Source organism: Heloderma suspectum, chromosome 3 (assembly GCF_057233095.1).
Source record: "Heloderma suspectum isolate Gila_16-S chromosome 3, 16-S_ref, whole genome shotgun sequence".
NCBI classification, from domain to species: domain Eukaryota; kingdom Metazoa; phylum Chordata; class Lepidosauria; order Squamata; family Helodermatidae; genus Heloderma; species Heloderma suspectum.
In genome coordinates, this window is record NC_139460.1 from 266,303,944 (window position 1) to 266,324,733 (window position 20,790).

At 41.5% G+C, this 20,790-nt stretch overlaps 1 protein-coding gene across 6 annotated transcripts in view; it reads right to left on the bottom strand.

The window, feature by feature from the left end:
* Window positions 1-20,790, bottom strand: part of ARMC8 (armadillo repeat containing 8) — an 84,231-nt gene that overhangs the window by 55,750 nt on the left and 7,691 nt on the right. For 4 of the 6 annotated variants that reach the window (XR_014789553.1, XM_084846840.1, XM_084846842.1 and 1 more), the window contains exon 3: window positions 10,995-11,066. The exons of the other annotated variants lie outside the window; for them this stretch is intronic. Coding sequence is in view for 3 of the 4 variants with exons in the window: in XM_084846840.1 (XP_084702966.1) it covers window positions 10,995-11,066 (72 nt within the window). In the remaining variant the exon portion in view is untranslated. The remainder of the gene's footprint in view (window positions 1-10,994; window positions 11,067-20,790) is intronic. 6 annotated transcript variants of the gene reach the window in all.

Here is a 20,790-nt window from a genome sequence, read left to right on the forward strand (position 1 = left end):
TCCCCCCACAGAAACTGAAGCTAAATGATATCTATGACCATATTTTTCCTCTTATAAGTAACCTTAGGTACCAGCTGCAGCTCCAAACAACTCTGAACAATGAGAAAGAACAAGCTTAACAGGATAGGCTTAATGGAGCAAGTACTCAGCTTTATCACTATGATCATAGTTTCTCATGTTTAGCGTATCAAGTAGAGTCTTGTATGAACTGCATAAGAGCATTATAGGCTTTGGCCATCTTCATCAACCACTCTGAAGTCATTAAAACCAAGAATATCATGGCTTAAAACTACCTCCCCCTACCTCCTATTAGAGTCTTTCCTTTATGCTGAATCCACAGGAACTCTAATCCTCAGAACATTTTCATTAACATCACTTCATTTAAGTAACTGGAGCCAGATGTCCAATGTTAACACTGCACTATTTAATTTCATCCACCTACTAATCAGCCCAAAGTATTAGGCAGACAAGGAATGTATCAGCCAATTGCAACAGTGACAAACTGAACTAGGGATGGCCAATTAGTAATCCACAGGCTGAACCCAGCACCACATGGTATTTGTTCCCCCTTCAGCTGAAAGGCATTAGGCAATCCAAGAACACAGGGCAGGGCTTGAAGACAGTAGACTCCACTTATATGACAAACCGGTGTGTCTGGACCACCAACCCTGCAAAGTAGGATAGGCTGTAAGGCACCCTTCTGTCTATAATCCTCAGAGGTAGCACCACCACCACTCACATGCATTTTAATATCCCTTACCCTGCCCACATGAGAAGACAGGCTTAAGGCTTTTATATATTGAGAAGGATGGGCCCACTTTCAGGTGCAATCCAAAAATATTCTTAAATAAATACATATTTCATTCCTACATGTGCTGTTGACAAATGCCATTTGTGTCTAATAAGTCAAGTGAGACAACTTAACGTATCTGCATAATTTATATTTGTATTCACACACTCTTCTACAGTGAACTTGGAGCACTCGGCTGTTTGAGTTGTGAACAATGTCAGCCTAACATAGCTCAGATTCTTGGTAGAATTCTTTTGTGCAACTGATGGATGACCCAGTCTACTTTCCTAGCATTCTTCACAGAAAAACAGACATGCCTGCTACATGAAGTGCTATGGGATTGCGAGAGCTTCCCAGAAGATCACTGTATAGGCTCATGCATATCACCACCATAACTATCTTTCTGCTCTAGTTTGTTGTGAGATGATGTGCCAGAACAGGCTTACTCATATGAACTTATGAAACTGCCTTATATTACTGATTCAGACCATTGGTCTCTCTAGCTCAGTATGGTTTACTCTGACTTGTAGCAGGCTTTCAAGGTCTTCAGGATCTTTTCTCATCATCTGCTGCCTTGCCATTTAACTGGAGATCCCAGGGACTTCTGCAGACAAAGTATGTGCTCAGCCACTGACTTGTGGCCCCTTGAAGCTCAACCTAAGATCCTTACTCTCCTCTCCAGTTCTAAGCTGAAGAGGAAGTTGTAACTATCCGTTTGGGCAGTGGGTGGTAGTGGCACTCTGCCCTGCATTTGCAGCTAGACAGCTGGTTTCAGCTGTGTAACCAGGGTGTCTCGGAGCGGGAGGGGGGAGAGAGAAGACCCGATGGTGCATAGCAAGCATCTTAACGGCATTTCCGTGGTCCCTTCCCCACCCCCAGGACCGCCCACTTTTTGGCTGCTCCGTGCTGCTCTTCTAAGCACGGAGCTGGGGACAATGTGCACCTCCTACAAGGCAGTGGGGGAAGGGGCGGGGAGTCAGATTTCTGGGAACTGAGCTCAGAGCACTGGCTCCCAGAAACCAAAAAATCCTATGGCAATCTAGATACTGTCCAGAGGCCATAGGATTGCACTCTTAATGATCTTTCTTATGATAGCAAAAGGCTCAGGCTTGCTTTAGTAATGAGGCTTCAGTAAAGGAAGAGTACTTAAATGCCAAAATTGTTTGTCCAGGCACAGTGCTATGGTGTCTTCATTTTTAACGTGTTTTTTCAAGTTAAGAACTCATTTGTTTTCAAAAATATTCTCTTGCTTCTTCACTATGTTCTTCTACCACCTATTTACATAAAAGACACTGCTGTATTTTATCAGAATTTTACCATGGTGTCTAGATATGGCAGTATTAATATATTCTTCTGTATTTGCAAGCTTCATGCTCAGAGGTCTGATTCAGATGTAACAAACTATGGTTTGTTGTTGCAAGAGTGAGCTGTGGGAAGAGCTGGGCACACACACACCTTTTCTCCACTCCTTCATACATGGAGAAATCAGAAGCTTCTAGTTCTAGTTTGCCATTGTATCCAAATATGGCAAATTGTAATTTTTTGCAGACTGTGATTTTCAGAGCAGGATCTGAAACCATTTTTTGCCAGTGACATTTAGAGATGCATAATCAGATTAAATAAACTCTATGTAAGTGTATCCAACATAGCAAACTATCTATGCTGCTTATCAATTACTTAAGCGTGGTTCCAAGAGTTCAAATGCTGCTCTAACTTTTCCATTCTGTGAGAGATGAGGAAAGCTGAAAAACTTTACAACAGATTTTTTAAGATTGGGATTAAGAGTGCATTGTACTATTGCTCAGTGCAGGCTAATATTTCCTGATCTCTTAAAAACAGTTAAGTGATGGAGCATACCCCTTAGGTTTTCAAGCTTCTCCTCTGCTCTCGCAGTCAAATTTTCACCCTTCTCTTTTCAGTGCTCACTATAGTTAGCCTTACTTCTGCACTACATGAAATAGTAACCATAATTAACTTTGATACTATGGACAGAAGCAAGGTTCAAGCCCTGGTATAAAACTAATTAAGCTTAATATTGGACACTGCAGATACTAGTCATGATTAGCATTGCAATGAAAATGGAAGAGAATCGAGAATTCAAGTGGGAATGAGGCCACAAGGGGGTGTACCTTTCAATCACTCCATAAATTCAGGTAATTTGCTATGAAATATTTAGCTACCCTATTCGTCTATTTATCAAAAGGTTAAATTGAAATATGACTAAGATGCCTTAATTACCAACAGAGGCACAATTAGATACTCAGTGGGCCAGTTCTCATGATCGAACAGCCCACCCTGCTTTATTTAAGCCACGGTGCACTGCAGTGCGTGGTGGCTGCCATTTTGAATATTTAATGCTCAGCTGCAGCTTGTGTAGTGGTGAACCTGGGTGGCAGGGGTTATGTGAGGGTTGTTTAACCCTTGCAAAAACCGCGTTAGCCAGTTCACACAACACAAGCTGCAGCTGGGCGTTGAAAATGCAAAGTCCACCCAGCACAATTCTTAGGCACTATTGATTCCTTTCCATTCCCTATCTACAATATTGGTAGAGCCCTGATTCACTGTCATCAGAAGTATTGGACTATATCTATGTTGAGGTGTTTTAAAGAAATAGCCCTCTTTATCATGAAGAGTCTTAATGTACAGTTTCCCTTTTCTGTTCTGGTTGCTTTTATATCCAACAGACCAATAAATAGTTTACTGCCCAGAGAGCTTCAGCTATTGGGCAGTATAGAAATGTAATAAATAAAATCTACAGTAAAAAAAATACAGGGCATTACCCAGCTGCCATTCACAAATGGGTTCAGTGTTGCATTGAATTGAGATAATCCTGTCTTAATTTTATTTCTGTTTTGTTTTCAGTTGTTAAGAATGCATATGATAGCCACTGATGTGAACGCACAAACGTCCTTCCAGACAAGTAGCTTGAGCAATATCTACTGCTCAAGCTGTCCAGTGGTACCTGTGAGTGAGGTAGTGAGGTTGTAAGGCTACAGAAATTTATCACCACAACTCATTCGAGGAAAAGCATGAACGTTGCCCCCCCCCCAAAAAAAAAAAACTATCAGTGTCCCATAAGCAATATACATTCCCTTGGCTGATACAAGTCAAGAACTTAAGTGACATCATTCTTAATTTATCAGAAATTCTTAATTTATCAAAACTGCACCATGTGATGTGGTATATTAACTTAAGAGTTTGCTTTGAAAAATTCCGAAAAGTAGTATCTTGACTAAAGACTAGATAGATTCATAAAACAAAGCTTCTTGAAGTAAATGAGATTAGAGGAGCTTTTTCACTGTGTAATGCAATTACAATTCAATCAGTGTGATATTATATAAAATTTAATAAAACAAAGTATTACTTTTAAGATTAAACAATGACTTCTTTGCATACTTCAATTTTAGCATATAAAAATACTGAAGTGACTACTGCAGCCTTCGCCAACTTGGTGCCCCCCAGACGTGCTGGACTGCAACTCACATCTTTCCCAGGCAGCTTGATCATGCTGGCTAGGAATGATCAGAGTTGCAATCCAACACATCTGGAAAGCACCAGGTTGGGGAAGGCTGCACTACTGCCATTACATACTATTAAGGTATCCAACAGTGCAATCCTATACATGTCTACTCAGAAGTAAGCCCCATTAAATCCAGTTGCCAGTATTCAACAGGGCCCCATCAATTCTCCTTGCACCCCACTGATTCTGTTGCACAAGCAAGATCCACTGCTTGTGTAATGGCGATTTAGTGCTACCAGGGGCAATGCAAAATGAGAAAAAAACACTCTTTTCTGGAAGAAGGCAGGTTGGCAGAGCTCTTATAAGGGAGCTCCACTGACCTGCCTCCTTCCAGAAACAAGTATTTCTGCTCATTTTGGGGCTTCCTCTAGGAACTGCTAAATCTCTCTTGTGTAAGTGGTGGGTCCCACTTGCACAACAGATTAATGGGACCCACAGCTTGCAGAAGGGAATTGGCAGGGATGGAAGTGCATTGTTGGATGCTGCAGAACTTACCCCTACGTACATCTGTACAGGACAGCTGCCTAATGCAATTAGAGTGAAGTGCTTATTGTAAAACAGAGGTGGGGTCAAATACACCCCCCCAGGGTTCCCCAGAGGGCCATGAGCCCTTCCACTGGCCCCACTTCATTTCCTGGCCCTTGTGCAGTTTTTCCTCATTCTAAAAGGTTGAAATACAGCTAAGACTTAATTACTGGCAGCAAGACCTTTAAGCTACAATATGCTAGAATTTTTGGCCCTGCCTCTTTTGCCTTAGGCCCTGCCCCTATTGCATTAGGCCACACCCATCACTGGAATTTGGCCCCAAAGAGCTCCTCTGAAACTGAATTTGACCATGAGGCTTAAAGAGGTTCTTCACCCCTATTATAAAATCTAAATTCATACTATTGCGATATACTCAATATAAAGGTACTACATATATATATATAGAAATATGTATATACAAATATCCACTTACTAACACATTCTTAAATATCATTATCACTTAGTCAATCTTATATTGATCAACATCCTAGTTTTTAATCATAAATTCAAGAATTCCAATGGTCAAAACGCTTCCATATATTTTATTCCCATCTCATATTTGTATATATTCTGTTAACTTCAACCATTTTCACCCTTGCCTTACATTCATTAACCATCTTTTTATAGATGATCTCACTATTCCTTCACTTAGAGAGCAATCCTATGGGGATAGGTGGCAGCCTCTGAACTTGGAGGCGGCTGCCTATCCAATGCAGGGCAGGAGAAGCGCAGAGGAAAAAATGCCCTGCCCTGCATTTGTAGCTAGACAGCCGATTTCAGGTATCTAGTTGCAGGAAGGTGGAGCAGGGGAAGAGGCTGCTGGATGATACATAGGATGTGTCGTACTGGCATTTCCGTCTTCCCACCCCGGAACGTTCCCTGGAATGCTCCATTTTGGTCACTCTACACTCCTCTTCCAAGCGTGGATCGTGGGGCAGTTCCGCGCTGCCTGCAAGGCAGCACGGAAGTGGGGGAGTCAGTTCACTGGGAAATGACCTCGGATTGTAGGGTTGGAAGGGGCCTACAAGGCCATCGAGTCCAACCCCCTGGCTCAATGCAGGAATCCAAGTCAGAGCATCGCTGACAGATGGCTGTCCAGCCTTGTCTGGAATGCCTCCAGTGTGGGAGAGCCCACCACCTCCTCAGGTAATTGGTTCCATTGTCGTATTGCTCTAACAGTCAGGACGTTTTTCCTGACGTTCAGCCGGAATCTGGCTTCCTGTCACTTGAGCCCATTATTCCGTGTCCTGCACGCTGGGATGATTGAGAAGAGATTCTGGCCTTCCTCTCTGTGATAACCTTTCAAGTACTTGAAGAGCACTACCATCTCTCCCCTCAGTCTTCTCTTCTCAAGGCTAAATATGCCCAGTTTTTTCAGTCTCTCTTCATAGGGCTTTGTTTCCAGTCCCCTGATCATCTTTGTTGCCCTCCTCTGAACCTCCTCCAGTGTCAGGGTGGCCACTGAGCCCATAGAATCCCAGAGTAGTTCTGATTCTGAGGAAGAGCAGTCGCTCCTGGGAGAGGAGCACGCTCCTCTTTCCCAGGGCCCACAGCTGACAGATTCCTCCCACCAGCATTCCTAGATTAGATAGCAGTCCAGGCAGTAACCGAGCGCGGATAGCAGACTTGGTGGACGCACGATGCCGACGCAGAGAGCGGCGCCAAATGGAGGGCGCAGAAAGGAGGCGTAGTGCCCAGTTGGTGCGCAAACAACAGCTGCGCCCCAAGGATCCAAGGGAAAAGGGGAGGGACTCTCCCTAGTCCTTAAGTTCAGGGGTCTGCCAGTAATTCCCTTTCAAACGGGGACCAACTGTTCCAACTTAGGGCATAGGTACTCTGCTGCTCAGATCTAGTTGCTACCTGTAGAGTTGTTAAGTTGTAAAAGAAGAATAAAGCTTGGAAAGGAATTCCTTTGTCTATGTCTGGACTTGGCTACTGGATTAGACTGAGAGAGGCCTCCAAGGAGCCCCTGACATCCAGTTTGTCTGCATCCTTCTTAAAGTGTGGTGCCCAGAACTGGACACAGTACTCCAGATGAGGCCTAACCAGTGCTGAGTAGAGGGGAACTAGTACTTCCCGGGATTTGGAAGCTATGCTTCTATTAATGCAGCCCAAAATAGCATTAGTCTTTTTTGCAGCCAGATCACATTGTTGGCTCATATTCAGCTGTGATTTACAATTCAAAGATTGTTCTCGCTTGTAGTGTTGTTGAGCCAAGTATCCCCCATCTTGTAACTGTGCATTTGGTTTCTTTTTCCTAGGTGCAGAACTTGGCATTTATCCCTATTAATTGTCATTCTGTTGTTTTCTGCCCAGCACTCCAGCCTATCAAGATCACTTTGAATTTTGTTTCTATCTTCCCAAGTATTAGCTATCCTGCCCAATTTTGTGTCATCTGCAAATCTGATCAGCATTCCCTGCACCTCCTCCTCCAAGTCATTAATAAAAACATTGAAGACCACTGGGCCCAGGACTGAGCCCTGCAGTACCCCGCTCGTTACCTCTCCCCAGTTTGAGATGGTCCCATTGATAAGCACTCTTAGAGTCTGATTCTGTAGCCAACTGTGGATCCACCGGATCGTTGTTTCATCTAGCCCACTTTGAGCTAGTTTGCTCATCAGGATATCATGGGGCACTTTGTTGAAAGCTTTGCTGAAGTCGAGGTAGATGATGTCTACAGCATTCCCACGGTCCACAAGGGAGGTTACTTGATCAAAAAAGGAGATCAGATTCGTCTGGCAGGACTTGTTCTTGACAAATCCATGTTGGCTTCGAGTAATCACTGCATTGTTTTCAAGGTGCTTACAGATGGATTGCTTTATCATCTCCAGAATTTTCCCAGGGATGGATGTCAGACTGACTAGTCTGTAGTTCCCAGGTTCTTCCTTTTTACCCTTTTTGAAGATAGGGACAATATTAGCCCTCCTCCAGTCATCTGGCACTTCCCCCGTCCTCCATGATTTCTCAAAGATAACAGACAGCGGTTCTGAGAGTTCTTCTGCCAGTTCCTTTATTACTCTAGGATGCAGTAACTCCAGGGCCAGTTTTGAACTCATTCAAAGTAAGTAGGTGTTCCTTGACCATATGCCTATCGATCTCAAGCTGCAATCCTGCCCCTTCAGCCTCTACTTCGCTTTTTCCAGGGGGTCATAGACCCTCTTTTGGGAGAAGACTGAGCCAAAGTAGGAATTGAGCACCTCTGCCTTTTCTTTGTCATCTGTTATCGTTTTGCCATCCTTATTTAATAGCTGAACAACCATTTCTTTCCTCTTTCTTTCACTATGCACGTAGCTGAAGAAGACCTTTTTGCTGTTTTTAGCGTCCCTCGCTAACCTCAGCTCGTTCTCAGCTTTAGCCTTCCTGACACCATCCCTGCAATTCTGTGCTACCTGCCTGTACTCTTCCTTTGTTACCTGGCTTTCTTTCCACTTCCTATGTGTGTCCTTTTTTGTTTTCAGGTCATCTCTAAGCTTTTTGTGAAGCCACATTGGCTTCTTCTGTTGTCTTCCACCTTTTCTTCTTGTTGGAATTGTTTGTAATTGTGCCTCTAGAATTTCCCTTTTTAAAAGCTCCCACCCATCTTGGACTCCTTTTCTCATTAGCGTCGCTTGCCATGGGGCCTTACTGATCATTGTTCTGAGTTTAGTTCCTGGAAAACCACATATCCTATGGCCGTCTAGCCGCTGACTAGCAGCTACAGGATTGCTCCCTTAATGGCAATCAATATTTTGGCTGTTGTAAATAAATTCCATACTAACTCCTGATGATTCATCAGTACCAGTTCATTCACATATCCTAATAGCATAACTATCAGATCTAGTGGAATATCATAACCTAACACAAAATCAATTGAAGCTTTAATTTAGTTCTAGAACTGGAACACATTAGGGTAAATCCACCAGATGTGGGGGGGGGGAATGTATTTGTTGCTTCACATTGCCCAACATCAATCCAATTCTTACTTGCAGATTGTAAGTAGTCAAGTAGGCGTAAGATACCATCGGCACATTATCGTAGGGAGCTTTCTAAGGAGGAGTCCTATCACCAATTATCAGAAGTCAATTATCAGAATATCCTGCTAATATCAGCTATTCTGTCTTTTGTTCCTTAATAGATTTTCCATCGTAAGAAAAGATGAAAAAGGTTGTGGGAAAACAGAGGAGAGTTACGAGTGGAAGACGTCATCTGGAGCCCCTCTGTGAAATTCTGTGAATCAGGAAGGGTGACTGCAGAATAAAAGACTCATCTGCAAGCACCCTTTTATTGATGTGCTCAAATATTTGAACATTGCGATAACACAGATCCTTTAATATATACAGTCATTTCTGTTCTAATATCACATTCCCAGATGTTTTCCCCCATAAGTTAATATATAATTTGAGTCATCTATAGTGTACATATATAGTATATATCACAAATCCTGTCTATCAGTCATTTCTGATTAAGCTCCTTCAAAATCAGTTCTTCGTAACTACTTAAACTTTTCCTCAACTGTCCCTCATTCTTCCCCCCCCTTTTTTCCTTTCTATGTCGCTACTTAGTTGTAAATACTGAAACCAATGAGGTAAATGACCCCCTATCTGGGATCCTAATTCAGCTCTGTTTATAACCTTTTATCGTTATATCTTTAAAAAATACATTATAAATTCTCACAAATTGTGAATTCATTATAAAAGTTATCAGTGAAGTTCTGGGCTGGTGATGGAATCTAATGTTGCACAAGCCCTAGTCTGTTTGCGCAACAGGCCTTCCTTCCTCTCCCCTTCCCACTGCAGTCCCTTGTGCCTCCCAAAACCTGTTCCAATGAGTCCGCCGCCCCCAACCCTCCAGAGCGGATTTTTAAGGCACACAGAGGACTGGGAGAATCACCTCCTTCCAATTCTGCTGATGGAAGCAGTTTCATCACTGAAACTACTCTACTGGATTCCACCCAATATTCTTGTACAATACATCCAATAATGCTATAATACAAGGATTGGTCCTTTTTTCATGAGCACAGCTCGAGTATGTCTCCCTGTATATGCCATCGTTTATCATTAAGATTATACCATTTAATAACTTTTTCTAGATACACGGCATAAATATATATATTTGATTTGGAAATGTGATACCCCTTTCTTATTCTGAATGATTCAGGGGAAACACTACCAGCAGTGCCTGACAAAAAAATTTAAGGTACTCCAGAAAGTATGTACCTTCCCTGGAAAAAGATCCACATTACTTGCATATCTGCTCTCATCTAAAAATATATGCTCCTCTGTCTTCAAAAACAAGTGTTATGGCCACTAATAAAAACAGATGCATAAAGGGACTACCTTCAGTAGCTCAGTCCTGTTGAATATATTTTAGTAATAGCTACTGAAACTGGTGTTTAAACTTTGATGGTAAATATAAATACAAAGCAAAACCCTTATACCCACAAAGAGAAGGAAGTAAAACATACCTAACAGTAGAAATATTAAAAGATCTTATTCTAAGAGACTAACAGGGATAATCAGCAGAGTTAGACAGAGTAGAATACAACTATATTTTGATGTGTTGCTACTAAACAATGATCTAGGGGAAATAATTAAACCAGTTTATTTCTTTGTTTTTCCTTTTGCTACATGAGAACAAGATGTTGGACTCTGAGCAAATTGCAAAGAGGGTACAACACAAGATTAGTACTTAGCAGGCCTCAGAGTCTTTATGTTTATTTAGAGTTATAAAAGTCTTAAACCTCTATAAAAACTGTGACATCTAATGTCAGCTAGAGAAGGCATAAAAAAATTTGCAGTCCAAAATGGAACTTACAGAAAGAAGAATAAATCACTTTTTTATTTTACCTTACTCTTTTCCCCCAAAATTGTTGCATGCAATGCAAGTGGGAGATAGAAACAATGTCACTGGAAACAGCTTTAGGCATTTTTCCTAGAGGCTTTACTAACAAATTGTGTTTGGGGCAAATATTTTCAGAAGTTTGAAAGATAAATCCCAGCTTTTGCAGCACAGATGTGTCCACACAATTACTTTATAGCAAGAACTGGATATACTCATCTCAATTACAGTGAAGACAAGACAGAGTCAATGACAGCCAGTCAAATTAAAGTGCCAGAATCTTAATAGCTTAACTTGAGACCTGCGGTGCATCAGTGAAAATGAGAGTAGCAAAGGACATACCTTGGAACTGCTCCCAAAACAATCAAGTTGGCTTTTTGTTTGTTGTTTCCAATTACAGCATTTTTCATATCTCTGTAAATCCAGAAAGAGAAAAACCCTAGTAAATTATGCTGAGGTACTAAGGGCTCAGTTCTGCAGAATTTAGTTCCACTGAGATCAAATAGTTGCTACATTGAAGCACTGAACAGGACACAAGCAACAGACACCCAAGACTTCCCACAACAATTTAAATCTCTGATAATCAGCTCTATCCACAGCCATTCAAACAGCAGACATGTTCACTTGATCATTCATAGTAAAGCCATCTAGCATATGTTTCAGATATCAAGATAAATTTGTAAAATACTGGTAAAACAATAAGGATTGACTAAGTCATAATGTGCACGTGGTGAGAATATGGAAACATGTAATAAAGATGAAAATCTCCATTTGTCTTGTAATCCTGGTCACACTCACAGCATTTTCTATATTTGCAGTGCTTTCCTCTATGGAAATTACAGACTTACCAGGTTTCTCTGCTACCGTTTCTTTATGCTGAAACCATTTTCAGCATAAAATGGCTTTATGCTGTAACTACCCTCCCCAAGCTGTCCCAGCCTCACACAACCCCTCAGCCCCACAAGTTTCAAAGACCAATGCAGACTTAAAAAGTATTTTTAGAGCGCCACCTTAGTGTCTCTGTTCTAAAACGCAGAGAAGGTATTTGACTTTTCTGTATATATTGATAAAAACACAGGGAAGGAATTTAAAAGCAGGGTTGTAGTATTTTATTATCTCTAGTATCCAAAATAACTGCTGGTGGCAATGAGGATTTTAGAGGACCAAGACAGCTGACCAATGCAGTTAGGAGACCAGTTTGAACATTATGCAAAAGCACCGAACAGCAGATGAACACCTCACACAATTTTTCCACACTTGGGGGTAAAGTTCAAAGTAGAAAGTTACACACATCTCCTCCATGAGGTGTTGCATATGATGCCATAGCTAGATATGCATTTTCCCCAAGGTGAAGATATGCAAGTCACTGCTTGGCTGTTACCCAAAGACAAAATGAAGCACAGGTCACATGTTCATCTTTTCAGTATTTCCAGATGACATTTGAAGTTGTTATGGGTCATAATAAGAGGTAATAGAGATGCACCAGGAATTAGAAGAGACTTAAATACATATACGTACTTGGCATGGTATGGACACTTGCAAATCCACAGGAATCTCTGAAAGCAGAAACGCATCTGTATACACAATAAATCAGAACAAATGGGACCTGCAACAAAACTCTGCAGTGTGGAGTTCTCCTGTTCAGTGTTCCAATCAGCCAGGTCCTACTCTGTAAAACTCCATTACATGCTCCCTCTCATCTGGCCTCCATCCCCCACAGTCAGTCAGCATTACACAGCCACTGAGCATGCTCAACCCTAAAGCGCAGTGACCTGTTTTTTTCCCTAGGTTTTTTTTTTTTTTTTTAATACTTCTGCAAACCTTGGGTTTCCCCCAAGCCTAATGATATCCTCCTCGCTTGTATGTAGATGCTGCTGTCTTGGCTACAAAAGGATCCTCTGAAGTGATAAACATAAAGGATAAAACAAAGTTTTGCTTCGAGTTTGGAAAAGCCTGTTTGTGCTTAGGCAATAATATTTCTAAGTAATATAAAGAATTGTTTAAAAATAATGTCCAGCTTACAAAGCTATTGTTAAAGGAGGTTTTAGATAGATGGATGAGAAAAAATGAAGATGTCATCCATGTGTAAGGATGAGCTTTTTACCCTAATTTTTCCCTACTTGAAAGCCTCCTTATCTTTCCTTATATTGGAATAAGCCCCAGCAAGCAAGTGGGACTTCAGAATAAACATGTTTAAGATTGTGGCATAGTACTGCAATCCTAAACACACTTCCATGGGAATAAGCACAACTTACTTCCAGATAAACATGCACAGGACTGTACTGCAACTCTCTGAATAATTTGGAACAGCAGTAAGGTACCAGAGGCAGGCAACAATTCTGGGCTGTGACCACATTTGGAAAATTGAGAGCGTGTCCTGGGCACTACCACAAAATGGCTGCCCTGGGAGGTGTAGCAAAGGACAAATAATCTGCCCAAAAGACCAACCACAAGGCAAACATGCAGTCTAAGCCCCAACAGAATAAACAACTCCTTTGAACTCACACTTTGCAGCACCAACAGGGACCTATTTCACAGGGATCCCTGCTGCCAGTAAGAAATTGTGTTAATTGGGGAAAAACAGGGAGGGGTAGGTGAGCACCAAGAAAGGTGGCTGGGGGTTACACTGGTGCCCATGGGAACCATGCTGCCTACCCCTGCTTTATACCATTAAAGTATCTGTTATGGCTGCAATGTTTTAGAAGACCAGCTGGGACTCAAACGTTGTTATTCATTTTTATTTATTTAAAGGTACTTATTAGGTGCTTTTCAGCTGAAGCTCTGAGAGGGGCTTACAAGAATCAAAACAAAAATACAATAAAAATCACAACAAAACAGATAACAGCCGAGCAAAACAAAGTGCAGGCATAAAATGTCTTCACATCTAAAAAGGCATAAGCAAATAAAAAGGTTTTCACCTGGCACCAAAAAGCAAACAGACAGTACCAGGCAAATATCCCTGGGGAGATAATTCCAGAGACAAGACATCAGAACAGTAACAGCCCTGTCCCAGGTTAGAACTCATCTTATTTCATAAGGCAGAGGGACCCTGTGCAGGTCCTGCAAGACTGATCTCAATACCTGGGTTCATGGTAGCCACTTAGACCATACAGGTTATCCTAGTAACGTCACCATTAGTTTCATCATTATGTAAGATTTTAACTCTAACACACCGAAGGATTCTCAGACTTTCAGAACTGCTTCTCAATACGAAATATGCATCTTTATAGAAATAATGAAGTTCTTACTTCAATATAGTTGCCACTGGATATGGCATTTTCTTGTCAATAACTATTGGCCATATTATTTATTTACTTTATTAATTTCTATATTGCCCAATAGCCAAGCTCTCTGGACAGTTCACAACAATTCACAAGATAATAAAACATAGCATAAAATGTCAATATACAAAATTAAAAACAATGTAAAACAGCTAAAAACAATTTCAATAAAATACTAGTCTTAAGACAGTTGACATAGATACCCCACCATATGCCATTAAATGCCTGGGAGTAGGGGACAGTCTTAACCTGGCACCAAAAAGATGATAGTGTTGGTGCCAGGCGGGCCTCAGTGGGGAGATCATTCCATAATCAGGGAGGCCACCACTGAAAAGGCCCTCTCCCTTGTTGCCACCTTCTGAGCTTCCCTTGGGGGTGCCACTCAGAGGAAGGCCTCAGATGTTGATTCTAGTGTCCAGGTACGTTCATGTCAGGAGAGGCGTTGTCAGGTATTGCAGTCCTGAGCTGTGTAAAGGTTAAAAGCAGCACCTTGAATCCAGCTTGGAAAATACAAGAAGCCAATGCAAGTGGGCATGAATTGGTGTTATATCCTCAGACCTTCTGATCCCAGTTATTAATCTGGTTGCTGCATTTTGCATAAGCTGCACCTTCTGAACAATTTTCAAGGACAGCCCGATGTAGAATGCATTGCAGTAACCTAATTTTGAGGTTCCCAGAGCATAGATTACTAAAGCATAGATTACATAGGTTCCCAGAGCATAGATTACTAAAGCATAGATTACATAGATTACTATCTCTGGCTGGATAGGGGTGTAGCTGCGCCATCAGCCGAAGCTGGTAGAAGGAATGCCATGCCACTGAGGCCACCTGAACCTCAAGTGACAGAGATGGCTCCAGGAGAACCCCCAAGCTTCGAACCTGCTCCTTCAAGGGGAGTACAACCCCATCCAGAACAGGTTGAGCACCTCCATCCAGTCAGAAGGACCACTCACTAATAGCATCTCAGTCATGTCTGGATTGAGCTTCAGTTCACTAGCCCTCATCAAGTCTGTTGTCGCAGCCAGGCACTGATTTACCATATCTATGGCCTCATCTGTTGAAGATGAAAAGCATAAGCAGAGCTGCATGTCATCAGCATACTGATGAGAACGCACTCCAAAACTCCAGATGACCCCACTCCACAGTTTCATGTAGATGTGAATAGCATGGGGGCCATGAAAACTTGGGCCGCCCCAGACAAGGTGCCCTCAGCATGAATGCTGATGTCCCCCAAAACCAGAAGCCTGGGAGACCTCAGCATCACATCTGAGACCACCTCTGTCAGCTCAGGTAGGAAGACGCCTGGGTACTGGGGTGGGTGGTATGGATGGAATAGGACCTCTTACAAGGCTTGAAAAGTCATCGGTAGACAGTGATCGATGTAATATGTAGTACTGGAGAACTCCATAAATAAGGAGGTCCAACAGGGCATAGAATTCATTAATGAAGTTGCCAATGGCAAACAAAGTCTTTTCTGGCTACTGCATGGTCATAGATACTCACTCAGCACTAAGTGAGAGACACACACACATACGTTCTGTGGGCATTGCAGTTTCCCACTTCAGGCTATACAGAGAAGAAGTCCTTCCACAAGTTCTGATACACATGGAGAATGTGAGGGTGGTCAGTCTCATTTCACACCAAAATTGGAAACACTCAGATGCAACAAGAATTTCTCACTGTTCTGTGTATCACCAGAAACAGGAGTGAAGAGAAAAAGTGGCCCCACAAATGTTACAGATGTGCCAAAGGACTCCAGTTTTCGTACTTGGATAGCAGCAAAAGTTTATAGATTGTTTATTTGATGAAGGGGAAACTCTCTCCTATACAGATGTTTTGAAAAGAACTGAACCAACTGTGCTGTCTTTGTCAGTACCTATAACTGTATCACTTTCTTAGCCAGAATCACATTAAGAAGGCAGCCGAGCACCCACTTCCTTTGAATCTTTTATAGAAGCTGCTCTTAGTTCAAATGAAGGTTTGATATAATCTACTTATAAAATCCTCCAAATGCTATAATTGGATGACAAGCCATCCTATGTGCAGGCATGAGATACTGACATAGGTGAGCCTTTGGAAGAAGATTACGGGCAGTGTATCTGGACTTCTTTTGCATCTTCGTCAATCAACACTAATAAAGGAATCACGTTCTCAGTAGATGGCACATTACTCCTGCAAGGCTTCACCTAATGCACCCAAGCTATAGTCAATATTGTTAGAAGCCATATGGTCAGATTGGTTCCTACTTTCATCTTTGGTGGGAATGTTCAACAGTGCAGGAGTTTTGGAACATGGTTGCTGATTACTGTCAGGAGTTTCTCCATGTTAGACCACTAGTAACTCCTAAAACTGCTTCTTCATCTTTTTGAACCAAATAACCCTGGATTCCTGCATAAAGAACTTCTTAAGAAATTATATTCAGCTACAATGTCATGCATAGCACAGAAAGTCTCCATAGCAACCAACTAAACAGCAGTAGGTTGATAAAATCTGGGAGACAGTGGCCTGGTTCACATAACACGAGGGTGGTTAAGCAGTGACAGTGGCTTGTTAACCACCGCTGTACATGCTGGTTGGACACTAGTTCATTTCCCTAATTATCCTTGCTGGGCGCAGTTCGTTGTTACATGCAAACCTGGTGAGGGCTGGAGTTGTTAACAAACCACTCAGTAGCCCTCCAACAGAGCATGGGTTCTGGGTCGTTTGTTAACTACCCCAGCCACCAACCCTCGCCCAGTTGGCACATAATGATAAACTGCGCCTGGCAAAGCTAATTAGAGAAATCGGGTAGCACGCACAGCAGTTAATAAACCACCATGGCTTATTAACCACCCACGTGCATGTAAACCCAGTCAATGACTATGGGCCTGCCTATATGTAATGGTAAGCCACCACGAGTTGATTTACCATGGGTCATTTTAAGGCTGTGGGTGGGTTTTTTTTAACCATACCAACAACCCACCCTAGCCAGGTTCACACGATATAAGCTATGGTGCACCCCTACCGCAGCCTGCATTTTAAAAAGGTCAGCTGGCATGCAACAACAAACCCCATGGGTAAATTAACCCACAGTGCATTGTAATTACATGCAAATCAGATCAACTTACAACTTAGCTACCTACAACTTAGCAAGGTATCCTAATGTTAAGAAAAATAATGGCACCACATTTTCCATTCATTTCCTATGTTGAAACCTTTCAAAGTTTTGATCAGATTCTACCCAACTAGAAATGCCTATATTTTTTTCTAGTACATACACACAAAGTAACACAGACCCACACACACTCCTTTAACTTGTATTTTCTTTTGTTCGTTAGATAGTAAGTTCCTAGTTAGGCTGTTTTACTGTATGTTCCACAAGCATATTGGTGATACTTAAGAATTACCACTAGTGAACTTGCTTTGTTTCTTTAGTGATTTTGTTATATTATGCATGTTCTTTCTGTTGACTTTACTTTAACTTTATTTCAGAATAAAATAAAATTTCATGATAAAAAATAGCTTATCAAGACCAAGCCAAAAATGTGGGTGGGTGTCCCCACCATATAAGGAAATGAAGGAAAGAGAAAGTTGGCATCCAATGCATACTACAGGTTGCTGCTGCTAAATGGCCTTTGTTCACCAAATACTATCTACTCTTGCATCCACAGCGCACTACGCATAATTACAAAATCATTTTCCGATATATTCTTCCCAATGCAATTCTATCCTTTTAGTCCTTTCCCATCCAAGTTCTCCCCCTGCCTCCACCATTTAGAAGTAATTTGATAACTTCCCTGCCAGTAAAATCAGTTGTAGTTACCCCCAAAGCTATATTACATTCAACTCAAAGCAATACCCTTAAATGAAGCATTTTGCAGTCTGAGATGTGGACCTAGAGCCTGCTGTCATATTGTACTCACAAATCCTTCAAAAATAGTATATGGATACAGCTTCTGAACTGCATTTGAGAATTGTCACTGAATGTTTATATGTAAAAAACTCTAGAGCAAACAGTTCTAGACCAATCGCAGTTTAAAATGTTTCTTTCTGGATACAAACATCCAAAGGTAGATGAAAAGGATCAAAGTCAGATATAAGCCTAAACGTGATTAGGCACAAAGCTATTCTAAATACTTTCAAAAGGGAACTAATTAGATCCACCTCAACTCTATTGAACTCTAGAGGTGAACTCTAGAGGATGACCTCTATTTTTACCCTACCACAAAAAATAACCTATTGGACATGGTAACAATAGAAAATAAAGAATTATTGCTTTGACGTATTATAATAAAACTGAAATATGCATAGATGTGATGAAATGAAGCCCATAGGTCAGCCTCCCCTAACCTGGCAGTCTCCAGATGTTTTGGACCCCAACTCCCATCAACCCCAGTCAGCATGGGCAATAGTAAAGAATGCTGGGAGTTGTAGTCCAAAACATCTGGAGGGCACTAGGTTGGGGAAGGCTGCCATAGATCATATCCTTTGAAGTTATTTCTTATTCTTCCACAATTAAAACAAGAATATTTTCTGTTATTGTACTACTAAGATGCTTTCTTCTACTTCAGACAGGTCCTTTTGCAGTGGATTCCAAATTGCTATCCTCATCTGAAATTCCAGTAATAAATATCATGTCACTAAAGCATACATAAATCTATTCACACATACCACGAACCTAGAAAAGGAAACATAGAAAATATTTTAAAATATTTCCTCCTTCAATTGCATGTGGAGGTAGTCTTAAAGTTCTTAACAAATGTTAAAGTCATTGTGTTCAGAAAAAGAAGGCATGCTGGTCTTAATAGACACTGCATTCCAAGGTTACAAAAGAAGTTATAAAAAGTGATAATCCTTAGAAAAACAGTCCATGTAAATATAACAATTACTTGTGGCTATCTATCCTTCCTGATAGATTAGTAAGCATGCACTATAGGACAAGTCCCACTACAGGTAAGCTTCCGCCCCTGCCCCGCCCCCCAAAACCTAGTTCATTCAGTTTTACTAACCATCACACTATACCTTAACAAGTTTGTGTAAGAGCTGACAGATATAACTTCCTTCTTTTTAGCATACTTGCCACAACGCTGATTTACTTATTTACCAGAGGTATATGTTTTGATGTCTCTGTAGCAATTTCTTAATAACGCTTAATAAGTGTCTGGAGAAGGTGGCCAACATATTATTAGCTCCTCATTGCCATTAATATCTGAGGACAACTATGACTAAGTCAACCAAGGCCCAGCACAAGGCATGGGAGGGAAAGCAGTGTTTGAATAGTATTGAGAGCTGTATAGAGAGCTGGAGAACCTTCAGAAGCTTGAAGAGCATCACTCGCTTATGTGTCAAGGCATTTGGGGGACATAGTATCCTTAGTCCTAGTAGCCCTCCACATTCAGAGCAATGTTTTTGGCAGGGGCAGAATAATTTCTCAAATCGTATTACAGTGAAAGCATCAAATTGAAAAAAGTATTACTTAAGGGTGCAATCCTATCGGGATAGGCAGCCGCCTCTGAACTCGGAGGTGACTGCCTATCCATTGCAGAGCAGAAGCACAGAGTGGATTGTTCCCTCTGCACTTCAGCCGCTCTGCATTTATGGCTAGATAGCCGATTTCAGCTGTCTAGTCATGGGACAATGGAGCGTGGGAAGCAGCAGCCGGATGGCATGTAGGCTGTGTTGTACCAGCATTTCCGACTTCCCCGCCCTGACAAGCCCCCTGGAACATCCCGTTTTTGCCGCTCCATGCTCCTCTTCCGAGCGCAGAGTGTGGGGCCATTCTATGCTGTCTACGAGGCAGCATGGGAGGGGGTGGAGGTCGGTTCCCGGAAACCAACCTACCCTATGGCCATCTAGCCGCTGACTAGCAGCCATAGGATTGCTCCCTCCATTACTTTTTCTGTTTTGGAAAGAATCTCTAGGTCGAAAGGGCATGAATAGGAAAGAGATAGTTGCATGGAAAAGTTATAGAGCACAATAACTCATGAAGCAGTAAGTTCCAAATAAGAAGCCATTAAGGATTTAACCACAAATACTACATGTTCTGTACTCTTCACGTCAAATTACTCTGCTCTCTGAGTAAGATGTGCTGAAAATACGTTTGAAAGCTAGCAAGTCTTGGCTCAGTCAGTTTCAGTGTCCTGAAAGCCATTAGGATAACTTGGTGATTATCTAGTGTAAATTAATTTAAAATCAAGTTTCTAGTTTTGAAATTCACATATTTCCTGAACGAGCATGAATGCTAACTGACTGCTATAAACAATTAAAACACAGATTTGCTAAAAAGAATATTTATAAGTCCTAGGAGCATAATCCAAAATATTTGGTCATGCAGCCCATAAGCACTGCAGAATTCTATCTGCTTAGAGTCAACATTTATGTTTGGATCTCTCTGTACACATGCAAGGCTATTAAGCAAAATCACTTTCTTGAATAAGCATCCAGACTTTTATCAAAGCAAGGGCTGATAATTGAGCAAGACAGTACTTTACCGTGAGATGGCAAGTAAATATCCATGATGTTTGGTTTGCAGGGTCATAAACATCATACATTGAAAAAAAGAGTATATTGCAGAACTCAGGAGGTTGAAGGGAATAAAATAGGAATACAGTATCACCCACATAGGTTCTGTGGATTATCTGGGGAGATACAGGATAACATCTCCTGAATCATAAAACTGTGATGTCTTCCTAGTGTTTGCATCAAGTAGGAAGCCCCCAGTAGAAAAACACAGAACAGTGGCCTGGTTCAGAAAACTAGAAACCATTGTTTCTCATATGTGAACTAGTCAAATCATTCCCCCTTCCTGCTTTTTTAATGTAAGGAGACCTCCTGAAACTTTGCTTCTGTTTTTAAAGAACCCACAGTTCCCCATGACA